The 14,704-nt window shown below is 36.4% G+C and overlaps 1 protein-coding gene across 1 annotated transcript in view; it reads left to right on the top strand.

The window, feature by feature from the left end:
* ddx10 (DEAD (Asp-Glu-Ala-Asp) box polypeptide 10) overlaps nucleotides 1–14,704 on the top strand; it is a 313,215-nt gene that overhangs the window by 124,977 nt on the left and 173,534 nt on the right. The window contains exon 14 of the mRNA XM_059964262.1: nucleotides 864–1,314. Coding sequence (XP_059820245.1) covers nucleotides 864–1,314 — 451 coding nt within the window. The remainder of the gene's footprint in view (nucleotides 1–863; nucleotides 1,315–14,704) is intronic.

Raw genomic sequence — 14,704 nt, 5'->3', positions numbered from 1 at the left:
CTTTGACATTATCTGTTGTCCAAGAAAATACTGAATTTTTAATTGGCATCCATCATTGTAATGAAGAAATTAAATATTTGATGTTTAGTTTTTTTACTGCAGGGGATTATTTAATGTATTTTAGTTGCTTTTTTTAAAGTTTGTAATCACTTTAAGCTCTGATCAAAAATAAGTTCATGGCAACTTTAGCAGTGTGCAGACCCTAGGACTATTCAGCCGGCTGTCTGCTTTTTATCCCCCTCCAGTATTTTCATAATGGGATTTTTGCTGCCCAACCACTTCTCCCATGATGCCCCCGACTGACTTGAGTACAAGCTATGGGCTTTCGGATTTTTTTTTTGATCTGCTAATGCCTAGTTATTGCCAAAACCATCCTGATTTTAAAAGGACAAGATCCTGAAAAGAACCCAGAAAGTCCACTTTGTATAGAAAACCAGCTGGAATTCTTTTGTCACATGAACAAGGAATGCACAAACTGCCTTGTAATTTTGCTAGAGATTAGTAAGAGTTTGTAGTGCCAGAAATGGACAAATTATTTTGTTTTGGATGGAGTGAATTCTTTCGTGGGGATAGAAATAGACGCGGATTTCCATTTTGCTTCCCTTTCCTTAAATAACCTGATTCTCCATCTAGAGTTGTGAGAGAGTGTGATCATGTTGTGAAAAGTGAATAGTATAAATAGATTTGAAAATGCTTCTGGATAAATATGTGAAGAAGGGAAAGGAGATTTATGATGATAGTAGAACAGGAGGTGACCTAAATGGACCATAACCAACATATGTAGGACCTGAATAACCTACTTGGGTGCTGTCTTATTTTGGAAGATCAAGTTGTTAAATATGTAATATGCCCTCTTATTACAGCTCCTTGGGTCTTGCTGTTCCTCCCCGAATTAGATTTCTTCAGAAAGCACAAAAAGAAAGAGAAATGCTTTCTATGAGCAATATAGCCGAAGATAGTGAACCAGCTGTTGTGAATGATACTGCAGCAGAAAGCTCTCAAGAAGGAGCTGATGACGAATTAGAAGACTTTAAGGTTCTATTTCGGGAACAGACCTCTTCCCAACAAGAGCCCAAGAAGAAGACCAAAGAGAAAATAGCTAGCAAGGACAAGTTATGCTTTCTGGATGATTCCATTGATAAGAACGATCCAAGCACTGAAGAAGAGGAGGATAAACAAGAAGCAGCACTCCAGTTCATTGATGATGATGATGATGTTTTTGATGACCATGATGATTCCAGCCTTCTTGTAGTGAAGCGGAGAAATGTTTTCGGCTTTAAAACAGAAGAAATTGAAGAAACTGAAGAAGAAACAGTAAGTTGGTCTTAATTCATCTCAAGTAGAGGGCTTGGTTTACTAAAAGTGGTTTACATGCAAATACTTCCTCCCTTGCAACCACACTTGTCATATTTCTGCCATCTTAAATACTATGCAAATTTCCAGAGGCTGATTTGCAATTTTTCAATTTCATGAATAGCAACCTATATGAATTAATAGAAAGTGAGTAGAAAAATTTATAATAATGAATTAAGCATTTATGAATATATTAAGTTCATGCAATTACCAAAATATGCAAAAATGTTTTAAAACATTGTACCATATTTCTTCGAAGTAATTGATTCTGAAAATGTCCTAATTTAAACAAAGACACTTTTTCATATGATAACATGTAACTAGTCATTATGTGAGGTATGTTCTCAGTTAACTAGGGCATTGACTATCACTTCAGACTGTATACTTTTTTGAATCAGAATCGGGTTCATTATCACTGATATATATTGTGAAATTTGTTGTTTTGTGGGTACAGTACAGTACAAACAAACAAACTAACTAACTAACGAACGAACGCAAAAAGCGAGCAAAATACTGAGGTAGTGTTCATGGATTGTTCATAAATCTAATGGTGGTGGGGAAGATCTTCCTAAAACGTTGAGTGTGCATCTTTTGATCTCTGTACCACCCGTCTGATGAGAATAAGGGCGTGGCCTGAATGGTGAGGATCCTTCATGATGAATTCTGCTGCCTGAGGCATTTCCTTTTGAAGATGTCCTCAATGGTGGGGAGGCTATTGACCTCAGTGGAGCTGGCTGAGTTTTCAACTCTCTGCAGCTTTTGTGGATGCTGTGCATTGGTTCCTCTGTACCAGACGGTGATGCAGCCACTAAAATGCTCTCCATGGTACACCTGTAGAAATTTGTTCGGGTCTCTTGGTGACATACCACGTCTCTTCAAACTCCTAACGAAATATAGCTGCTACCATGTCTTCTTTGTAATTGCCTCAATATGTTGGGCCAACAATAGATATTCAAAGATGTTGACTTCAGGAGCTTGAAGCTGCTCACCTTTTCAGTGCTGACTCCTCGATGGGAACTGCTTTATGTAAGAACATAAGAAATAGGAGCAGGAGTAGGCCATCTGGCCCATCGAACCTGCACTGCCGTTCATTAAGATCATGGTTGATCTGACCATGGACTCATTTCCACCTACCTGCCTTTTCCCAATAATCTTTCATTCCCCTACTATGCAAAAAATCTATCCAACTTTGTCTTAAATATATTTATTGAGGTAGCCACCACTGCTTCATTCGGCAGAGAATTCCACAGATTCACCACTCCCTGGGAAAAGCAGTTCCTCCGCATCTCCGTCTTAATTCTACTCCCCCGAATCTTGAGGCTAGGTCCCCAATTATGTTTTTCCAATTGCCCCTTCCTGAAGTCCATAATCAGTTCTTTGCTTATTGACATCACTGAACTAGCTGATCGATCTCACTCCTGTACACCTCATTACCAACTGTGATTCTGCCAATGACAGTTGTGCCATTGGCAAATTTATTGATGACGTTTGAGCTGTTCTGAACTTTACAGTCATGAGTGTAGGGAGAGTAGAGCAGTGAGCTAAGCATGCATCCTTGAGGTGTACCTGTGTTGGCAAAGAGGGGATGATGGTGTTGAACACTGTTGTAAACAATAATCAACAGCCCGATGTTGTTGCTGTTGTCCAGTGAGATTGCATCTGTTGTTGTGGTGATAGTCAAACTGCAGTGAGTCCAGGCCTTTGCTCAGGCTGGAGTTCATTCTAGCCACGATGGACCACTCAAAACTTCAATTTTCACCACCTCTTTGTCATATTATTGTCTTTGTGGTGACACAGTGGTGCAGCATGTTAGATTCTGATCAGTTGCGCTTTATTTTGACAATTTGTATATTCTCTCTGTGAGTGAGTCAGTTTCCTTTAGGTTCTCTGTTTTCCTCCACAATTCAAAAACACATAACCTGATTGGCTAAATACATTACTCCTCTGTAGGTTAGTGACAAATTAATCTAAGGGAAGTTATTGAGAAAATGAAAGTGGGAATAATTTGCAGTTTCATGAAATTGAGGAGAGGGAGAATAGAACTGATGGGTTTGCTCTGTTGATCGCCAGTGTAGATCTGTTGAGCCAAATGGTTGCTGTAAGTTACTGCAGTGGATTTTGGCTTGATTCTGGGTCTCGTCCCATTTCCCAGGAGGTTCTGAAAATACTGCAGTTTCTTTTAGATTCTATATTTTAAGGTTCTGGTTTTACTCAGTTTACTAATTGTAGCCAGCGTCCTTCAATGAGATGGGATGGTTTGCGTACATAAGAGAGGTTAAGTCCATTTCATTTGAAAGATGCTTGCATCATTGAATATCTTTCTCAAATGGACATAAAATTCCATGCATTACTTCGAAGGTTGGGGGAATTAAATCATGTGTTCCTCTCTCAATATTAGTTTTATTTCATGTCCGTGCACAAAATGGTTGCAGTATTTTCTTGATTTCATATTTTACAACAAAGAGTAACCTTTCACCAGCAGAGGTTAAGAGACTAGCTGGTGTTGTATTCATGCACGTAGTCAGTCATAATATAATAACTTAAATTCCAGACCATCCAAAATATTAAACATTAAGCTTTTAAGAGAACAATGAGCTTTGTTTTCCTAAAGTAAATAGGTTAACTCAGGCGAAACATAATTCAATAAAATATTTACATAGAATCCAGAGAAGCATTATGCTCTTTTTTTTACATTAAATGTGTGTCTATAAAAAGCATTAGGTTAGATTAAACATTACATGAGACTGCACCAATAATTGATGATTACTGAAGAACTGCAAGTGCTTCTTGGTCCCAGTGGATCCTTTAATGTATTTCAGCATTGAGAAAAAAATACGATAGCATGTCACATTAGTGCAACTTTACAAATTTTAGATCAACACTGCAGTCCAAATAAAATTTGTTTAACTGTAAATTTTTAGTTTTGTAAGGCAGGAAATGTTTTTTTATTATACAAGGAATAGCAAAAGAGTGAATTAAAAAAAATTGTGCTAATGACATCAGTGAATTAAACTTGCTTTTTGTTTTATTAAAGTAGCGCTTTAGTTTGTTTCTGTGCATGGCCCAGTGTTTTTTCTCTGCACTTTGGCAGCTTTTTCACATTTGATGCCAGTTTTTACACTGTGTTCAGCAATTTTTTTTCAGTAACATGATGAGCTCCAATCCAGCTACACTGAGCATATCAATGTTGCATTCTTCTTTCATTAATATTTGCAAGCAATTTCACACACAAAAATGGGTTAACTGGATATCACTCTATAGATTCCTACCTTGTTTTATCTATTTGTTGTCTATTTTTTTTATCAACATTTGGTGATCTACAGATTAGGTTTTAGAACATGCTTTGTTCAGTTTTTTTTGTCACCACCTTTAAAAGGACTACTTATTTTTCAGTCCCTCAAAAGCCAACTCCAACCTGTCAGGGTTACTATTGGTCATTGCACCCGGAAAACAATAGCACATTTTCATCAAGCTATCGAGTTAGTACTGGAAACTCTTTCGTTACCCATTGTTCTTCCAAAAACAAAATCGGTTGCAATAATGTTCCCTATAATGCTGCAGTTGAGAGCAAAGGGGAAACAAGTAGTTAAATGTAAAGTTGAATGTAAAACTACTACTGAAATCCCAAAATGGACCCTGATTTTATAAAAGCAAAATTATGCAGATTCTGCAAATCTGAAATTAAAAAAAAATATAGCATATTCAGTAGTTCAGACAGTATCTAGTGAGTTAATGTTCCAGATTGATGAAATTAACTCTATTAAATGTTAGCACCTTATTCCAGGATACTGTACTTTTCCTAGCTTTGTCTACTGAAGGAAATATTCTGTCTGTATCCATCATTTATATTTTAGGAAGGTCTTCTAAACTCTAAAGGTTAAACATGGTAAATATTCTTGCATAAGATAACCATTCCATATTTCTCTGAAATCTCCAAGGTAAGTATATTCTTTCTAAAATAAATGCTACAACTTTACTCCCTTTTTTCCTATTTCTGTACACCTCTTCACTTGTAGACTAACACTTCATTTGTAGAGCAGAGTCGATAGGCCAAAGGAGCACAATTAACTCATATGTCTTGTGTGCATATTTGTCTGCCCACTTATTACATTTTTGTTTTGTATATGTTAATATTACTGCCTTGCACAATTCAATTTGAATTCTTTTTTTCTGTTCTTCTGGCTAAAGTAGAAAGCTCAATTTCCTCATCTTACATCTGCCATAGCTTTCCCAGTAACAGAACCTTTTTTTTTAGTCGTCTTACAGTTTTTCTGTTGTCATCACAAATGTATTTCTCACCCCCTATATTTACTACAGTGTAATATCTTTGGTCACCTTGACCAAATTATTAAGATAACTTGTAAATAGCAGAAGCCATAGCTGATCTCAATGGTACCCCACTTTGACAGACTACTAAGTGTGTGGCACTTGGTTACAAACAGCTCCAGCATTTTCTCAATTGCAGTGGTTAACGAGCTTGTACATTTTTCTTTTGTTCTTTTTTAAACTATGGTGTGACATATGCAGCTTTATCTGCTGGGAACTCTCCAGTGCATAGTGTAACTCTTGAAGGTTGCAATTAGTGCATCCATGATCTCTGCATCCTCTTTCTTTTTTACCCTTGTATGTAGCTTAAATACTCCTTTCAGTGAGAATGATTACTTTTCTCACTCTTTTCCCTGCTGCATTTCAATTATTTCGGCACAACATCTCAATCTCTCTTGTGGAAAGGAAAAACAAATTAATTAATGTCTGTTATTTACTCAATTTCCGTAATTAATTTCCTTGTCTCTGTCTTTAAAAGAGCAATGTTGATTTCTCCATCTTTTGGTAATTCTCTTTCTGCCTTTTATCATTTTGACTGTATAATTTGTACTCTTTGGCTTGTACCATAGCCTTGCTATTTGCAAGCCATTATACAGACAAAGAAGCATTACATGTGGTTCTTTTTACTACTGTATTTGCTCATTTGGTCTTTCTTTAATCAGAGCTAGTTCCTTTGATCTATCCATCCCTACTACCACTGAAAACTAACTTGTGTTTTTCTCTCTTTCTCAGGTCTAATGAAGAGTCTTGCACCTGAAATGATAGCTCTGTTTCTCTTTCTATAGATGCTGCTGAATGGCTGAGCTTTTCCAGAATTTTGCCTTTTTTATTTTATTTGCAGTTTGTTTTGTTTTGGTTTTTATTAATATCGTATTCTCTATTATAATTTCTAATCCTTTGTCATTGGTTCTTTTGTTCACTTGTAGATCTACTGTATACTTTAAGTTTTGAGATGTTGGTTTTGGAGCTGCATTTGCTCCTCTCAAGCAGTATGCATTCTTCTGTTTTTATGCTTGCTCTTCCCCAGCTGAAAGGGCTGATTAGTTTTATCTCCTTACATATTATCAAATCAAAAGTAGGCTATTTCCTGGAATCCTGGAACAATGAGCCACCAGTCCTGCCCTTCCTGCAACAATGGCTTACTAACAGCTACAATGTCATAAAACATAGCTCTCCAATCCATCCTGTCAGTGCACTTGACATTTTCCCTGACTGGTAATGCCACTTCTTCCCCTTTAATCCCTCCTACTCTCTCACGTTTAAAACAATGGAATCCTGGAACATTGAGCTGCCAGTCCTTGCCCTTCTTGCAGCCAATGCTTATTAATGCCTTCAGTGCTGTAATTCCAAATGCCAGTCTATGCTTTCTTACAATACTCATAGGGTTAAGTACAATTTACCTGTTGCAACTTTATAAAACTCTAGTTACGCCACATCGGGAGTGTTGTGTACAGTTCTGCTTGCCCCACAATAGGAAGGATGTTGAGGCTTTGGAGAGAGTGCAGAGGACGTTTACCAGAATGCTGCCTAGCTTAGAGGGCATGTGAATGTGTTCCCTGTGAACTCATTATCACGAGATTTGACTGTTGATATCATGTTTGCAGTCACTCATGATAGCTATTTCTTGGGTAATTCTTTTCGCTGAACAAATTGGCTGCTATTAAGTTGCCTATCAACTATCCCACCAATCATTTTATTTCTTATGCTTCACCTAATCTGATTCTATTTAGGAACCTTTTGAGAAAAGATTATTTACCTCTATTGTTCTAATGTCATTCCTTTTATCATATTTACTGTACTTAATTTTACATGTTGCCCATTCTTTTGGTGTCAAGTAGAATAGTCAAGTTCCAAGTTAAATCATTTTGTGATCATATCTCTGGTATAGTTATTAGACTATACCCATTTATCTGTATTTGCGCGACCATCAATTCAGCTACCCTTCTGTGAATGCTTTGTGCATTACGGTAGGGAAGCTGCAGTCTTTGACATCCAGGATCCTATTTGCATACACTCTTACTTTAATTTTCTGACACTGACCATGTCTGACTACTACCTCTTCTTCCTTGTCGTTTTATGCTCTCTCCTCCTCTCATTCATCCCCACTCTTCCATTTGCCATGATCCAGTCAACTCACTGAGTTTCCCATTTTCTCCTGTAGCTTACACCCTCTGTACCCACAATCCCACCGAGTTTAGCAATGTCTGAAAGCTTGGAAATATACCATTTAGTCTTTTCAGGTAAATTGTTGATCTAGATCAAGAAAAGTTGGACCCCAAGTGCAAACCCCTACAGTTATTAGATACCTTCCATTAATTACATTTTCTCAACCTGAGAACGATCTGGTTATTCTCATCCTTTGCTTTCTGTCTAATACAGAAAGTTTGGGCACCCCTGGTCAAAATTTCTGTTACTGTGAATAGTTAAAGTGAGTAGAAGATGAACTGATCTCCAAAAGTCATAAAGTTAAAGATGAAGCATTCTTTTCAACATTTTAAGCAGGATTAGTGTATTATTTTTGTTTTGTACAATTTTAGAGTGGAATAAAAGGAGCACCATGCGAAAGTTCGGGTGCCCCAAGAGATTTGAGCTCTCACATAACTTTTACCAAGGTTTTAGACCTTGTTAGGGCTATGGCTTGTTCACAATCATCGTTAGGAAAGGCCAGGCAATGCAAATTTCAAAGCTTTATAAATACCCTGACTCCTGAAATCTTGTCCCAACAATCAGCAGCTATGGTCTCCTCTAAGCAGCTACCTAGCACTCTGAAAATTAAAATAAATGATGCCCACAAAGCAGGAGAAGGCTATAAGAAGATAGCAAAGTTTTTTCAAGTAGCTGTTTCCTCAGTTCATAATGTAATGAAGAAATGGCAGTTAACAGGAACAGTGGAGGTCAAGTTGAGGTCTGGAAGACCAAGAAAACTTTCTGAGAGAGCTGCTCATAGGATTGCTAGAAAGGTAAATCAAAACCCCTGTTTGACTGCTAAAGAGCTTCAGGAAGATTTAGCAGACTGTGGAGTGGTGGTGCACTGTTCTACTGTGCAGCGACACCTGCACAAATATGACCTTCATGCAAGAGACATCAGAAGAAAACCTTTCCTGCGTTCTCACCACAAAATTCAGAGTCAGAATTTTGCAAAGGAACACCTAAACAAGCCTGATGCATTTTCGTTTTGGAACCAAGTCCTGTGGACTGATGAAGTTAAAATAGAACTTCTTGGTTGCAATGAGCAAAGCTATGTTTGGAGTAAAAAGGGTGCAGAATTTCATGAAAAGAACACCTCTCCAACTGTTAAGCATGAGTGTGGATCGATCATGCTTTGAGCTTGTGTTGCAGCCAGTGGCACAAGGACCATTTCACTGGTAGAATGAATTCAATTAAATACCAGCAAATTCTGGAAGCAAACTTCACACTGTCTGTTTTTTTTTTAAAAAAAAGCTGAAGATGAAAAGAGGATAGCTTCTACAACAGGATAATGATCCTGAACACACCTCAAAATCCACAATGGACTACAAGCTGAAGATTTTGCCATGGCCTTCACAGTCCCCCGGCCTAAACATCATCGAAAATCTGTGGATAGACCTCAAAAGAGCAGTGCATGTAAGACGGCCCAAGTATCTCACAGAACTAGAAGCCTTTTGCAAGGAAGGATGGGTGAAAATCCCCTAAACAAGAATTGAAAGACTCTTAGCTGGCTACAGAAAGCGTTTGCAAGCTGTGATACTTGCCAAAGGGGGTATTACTAAGTACTGACAATGCAGGGTGCCCAAACTTGCTTTGGGCCCTTTTCCTTTTTTGTTATTTTGAAACTAAAAGATGGAAATAAAAGAGTAATCTTGCTTAAAGTATTAAAGAAATGTGTCATCTTTAACTTTATGCCTTTTGGAAATCAGGTCATCGTTTACTCGCTTAGCTATTCACAGTAGCAGAAGTTTTGACTAGGGTGCCCAAACTTTTGTATGCCACTGTATCTAATTTTCTGTCTCAATTTCTATGTGCTTTAACCGTGTTGAACAGGCTCATGTATAGGGTCTTACCAAAAGCCAAATACACTAGATGCCCCTTACTGATTCTACTACTTATATCATCAAAGAACTCGAACAAAACAAATGTGTTTTTTCCCTCTCCCTTTTTAAAAACGTGCTGACTCTGCTGAATCCATTTATTTTTTAAAGGTTATTTTGCAGTTACTTCCTTCATTATAGATTCCAGCATTTTACTTAACTCCAGTGTCAGGTTGGAGTTTGCATTTCCCTGTTTTCTCTTTCCCTACTTTCTGAAGTAAATGAAGTCATACTTTATACTTTCTGATCATTTCTATGGAGCCCTGGAAGATGATAACCAGAGTATCCCCATCTCTAAAGTCCTCTTTCAAAGCCCTTGTATATGAATCATCAGGTGCTTGGACTCCAATTTTAAAGTGCACCATCTCTAATGACACAGGATATTTGTCAGAATCTGGATATGCTGGAGGAACTCGGCTGGTCAGACAGCATCTTTGAAGGGAAGGTCAGTCCCTTCCTTTCCAGTCCTGCTGCGTCTCAGTCTGAAATGTCAGTTGTTTACTTCCATCCAAAGATGCTGACTGACCTGTTGAGATTGTACAGCATTTTGTATGCTTAACACTATCTTGTTAAATACAGGGTCTCCCTGGGTTACAATAGACTTGTAGAAATCTATGCAAATTCTCCATAAATTTTTAAAGAATTTTTTAAGATAGTAATAATGAATATAGTGAAATATTTTATTGTTAATAGCTGGATATAGAACATGCTCCTTTAAGTTAATTATGTTTAGTGTTAGGGTGAACATAGAAGATAATTGATGCAATGAAACAATTGAAGCAGTATATCTAGTGCATTAAGATATGGGTAGCTGTAGAAAATGGACATTTTTGACATGAAAAAGATGTGTTTAAGGTAATTTCTCAGGAATAGAAACCTTGTGCATCCTGGGGATTGCTTGTCCTACTTTATGACTTGTTATTTCCTCATTCCCTTGTTCTCATTTTACCCTTGATGCTCTAAAATGTCCAGCAGATATTCTGTAGAGCTAGATAATAAGCCAACATTTACTCCCACTAATACATTTTCTTCTGGCATGCCTATAAAAGTTCTTACAGCAAGTTTTTGGGTTTTTTGCCATTGTGTCTTGTCTTTATCAGTTTCTCGCTTTTCTTCTGCTGTGCTCCAAAATGGCTCCAAGTTCTCAGACCTGCAGCTGTTTCTGATGACCAAACAAGTGTCTTTTTTTGATTTAACTCAACCTCTAATTTCTCTGGCTACCCATGGATGAATCACTTTTCATTCTGGGCTTTTGTGCCTTAAAGGAATGTAGGAATTTCTGCATTTCCTTAAAAGCTAACTGTTGCCAGTGCACTGTCATGCCTTTCAATATATGCCTCTCATCAACTACAGTCTCCTGTTCTTTGATAGCTTCATAGTTTCTTTTGTTTGCATCTAAAATCCTTCTTTTGGTTTGAGCTATATCTCTTTGGAACCCAAAGTAAAATTTGATTATATTATACTTTATCCCTCACAGTAATTCTTGACAACAGTCATTTACTGTCATTGCACCAAACAAGATCCATCATAATCTTTTCCTAGTTGGTTCCTTCTTGATATATTGATCTAGAAAAGTGTTGGATAAATGCCATTGTCCATATCATAACACAGTTCTCCAGCCCATATATACTGTAAGCTAGTCTCCTGCAATTATTGTTGACCCTGTAATTGGCACCATTAATTTCTGATGTCTGTATTGCTGTACTGTTGAATCAGGTTTGCGGGAAGGTGAGTGAGACAGAAAACACTGACTATGAATAACTATATTAATCATTTGTTTAAAAACGGTAAAAATTTGACCAAACATTTATGTTCCCCAAGTTACAGAATGTATGAAGTTGAATATTCAACAAACATGCTTAGTTAAAAGTGCGTGCAAAGCATACTTTTCCAATGGTTATGCACGCTGCTTGCCTTAACAGAAGAGTTAGCAAGACATTTCCTTTCTTTTCAAATCTTTATTATTATTATTCAAAAATAACACAGGTACATTGAAGTAACAACACAATGCCTCAAAAAAAAGAGAAATTATAAGATTGAAAATTTTTGTGAATTTAAAAAAGCCCTACTAAGCAAGAAAAGTGAGGGGAAAAAAAACCCATTGAGGGCACAACCCTGGAGCCATGCGTCTTACAGAAAGCTTCTAAAAATAAACATCAAACTGCCAACAAGAAAGAAAGATATATCAAAAAAAAATTTACATTTAGATCGTAGAGGAAATCTATCAGTTAACTGAAATGATAATAACGCACAAATGAGCCCCATCTCTTCTCAAAATCAAATTAAGGTTCAAAGGTTTGACTTCTAACCTCCAAGCTAAGACACAGCATCACTTGAGAGAACCATTGTGACAAAGTGGGAGCTGATATATCCTTCCATTTCAACAAGATGGCCCTCCTAGCTATCAGTGCAACAAACACGATAATATGTTGGTCAGACACTGAAATACCATGGATATTTTGAGGAATTATTCCAAAAAGCACAACTTATTAGGTTGTAAGTTGATTCTGAGTGCTTTAGAAATTGTGAAAAAGACTGACTTCCAAAATTGTTTTATTTTTTTTGTAATTTATTTTTTTATTGAAGTTCATCATCAAACATTTCCATAAGATGTATTTCTGACATTGTACGTATATATCATATAATCATATATATCACAAATTTCCACAAAGTATTTATCTGAGGTATACACTTATAGAAAAGAGTGGAGAGAAAAAACAAGCAAAAGGAAAGAACTATGTATGAGCAGGGAGTGATCTTTTTTCTTTACAACATATTCATTGATTTGTGAGAATAGAATCAGGCCCATGAGGCATTATGTAGTTAAACCATTTTCCCAGTATGAATCAAATTGTTCCAGCTTATGATTAACAGATGCTGTTATCTTCTCCATTTTGTAAATATCCATTGTAATTTCCATCCATGCATTTAAAGTTGGGCTCTCCTGTGATAACCATTTCCTAGTAAGAGTCTTTTTACCAGCCACCAACAGTATATTCATTAAATATCTATCTCTTTTCAACCATTCTTGAGGGATATATCCAAAATATATGGTGTTACTCTCTAAGGGTATTTCACATTTAACGATGTCTTGTAAGGCATTGTGTATCCCCCTCCAATAGTCTTTGATAACAGGGCAGTCCCAAAAAATATGATAATGATTTGCATTTTGATTTCCACAATTTTTCCAGCAAACAGGGAGGTTACTATTATAATGGGATTTCTGAGAGGGTGTAATAAAATATTAAGCTTTTCTACCCAAACTCCCTCCATTTCTGTGAACTGGTACACTTCCATTGATACCTCCATGTTATTGTCCATTCTTCCTCAGATGTAATTATCCCTCCTTCTTTCTCCCATTTTGTTTTAATGTATGAAGTCGGAATGTGTTTTAAGATTTGACAAACCCTTATACATGCTTGAAATGATTCTACATTCTACTACCGTTATCTGAATTATATGCTTTTCCAAATAGCCCTATCAAGCATGTACTTGCCTTGGTTACATTTTTAAGCATCCTATTAACATATTGTCACATCTGTAAATACCGATTTAAAAATCTTGTTTTTCTAGTAAGTGTTTCTCTTTAAACATTTCAAAACTGAACAGTGTTCCTTCTTTCATTATGTTGCAAAGAACTGTTATTCCTTTAGCTGTCTAGTCCTTAAATCTAGCATCCAGTTTATTTGCTGTAAAATCTGAGTCATCTGCACACCATTTAAGAATTGCAATATCTCCCTTTAGATTATTTTTTAATAGTAGTTTTCCATATTTTAAGAGTCAATTTCACCCATAGGTTATTAATAGTATTTATGTACCTTTGCAGATTGTTATCAGCCAAAATTGCTTGTATGGGGATGGGAAGTACCCGCTCCTCAATGTTTTTCCATTGAGCGTCATATAATGTGTTGCACCAACATATCACAGCTCTCAACTTTGCTGCAAAATAATAATCTCTAAGAGAAGGTAGGCCCCATCCCCCCCCTTTTCCTTTGCTGATTGCAAAGTTTTGAGATGAACTCTAGACCTTTTACCTTGCCAAATATACCTTGGTAACATCTTGTTCCATTCATTGAATTGATTTTGATTAATCTCTATTGGTAGGATCTAAAAGAGATGTAACAGTCTGGGCAGTATATTCATTTTGATAGACTCAATCCTTGAACTAAGACTGAAAAAAGGAATCAGGTTCCATCTTGCCATATCTTTCTTAATTTTTTTTATATAAAAGCTGATAATTACATTCTGATAATTTTGCCAAATCTTTTGGCATAATGATGCACGAATATTTGAAAGACTCTGTTTGCCATGCCCAGGGATATCTACTTTCAATTTCTCTTGGTGGGCTATAGTTATATGAAAGTAATTGGGTTTTATCTATGTTGATCTTGTATCCTGATAATTGACCATATTGTTCAAAGGATTGCATCAATTTAGGTAAAGAGTATGTTGGTTGCCCCAGATAGATCAAAATGTCATCTGCTGGAATATAGACTTTTGTGAAACACTTCAAAAGCTTCTTCAATTTCACTTAGCTTATTTTTTTTTAATCATTTTTGTTCTTGGGTCCCTAATTCTATGAATTGTATTTTCTGTTTTATTTTTTCAGTTTCCACGCCAGTATTTTCATAGACTTCGATCCACTTTCAGAATGTCTCTGTTTCAGAAACATTGTTTTTCTTGATTTCTTGCATAGCCAAACTATTAATTTCATTCCTAATTCTTTCAATTTCCCCTAATGTATCCTGTGCCAAATTCAATTTGTATTTTTTCTCTAGTTCCTTCAGCCTATTTTATAATTCCTCTAATGTTTTTTATTTTTCTCTTATATGAAAATATCGCTATAATTTTCCCTCTTAAGACAGCCTTCGGAGTATCCTTTAAAATGGGGGGTGAAACCTCTCCATTATCATTAAATTCTAAGTAGAGACCAATTTGTTTTTTTAATTTGTTCCTTA

Source organism: Hypanus sabinus, chromosome 3 (genome assembly GCF_030144855.1).
Source record: "Hypanus sabinus isolate sHypSab1 chromosome 3, sHypSab1.hap1, whole genome shotgun sequence".
Lineage (NCBI taxonomy): Eukaryota > Metazoa > Chordata > Chondrichthyes > Myliobatiformes > Dasyatidae > Hypanus > Hypanus sabinus.
This window is presented reverse-complemented; position numbering and strand designations above follow the sequence as displayed.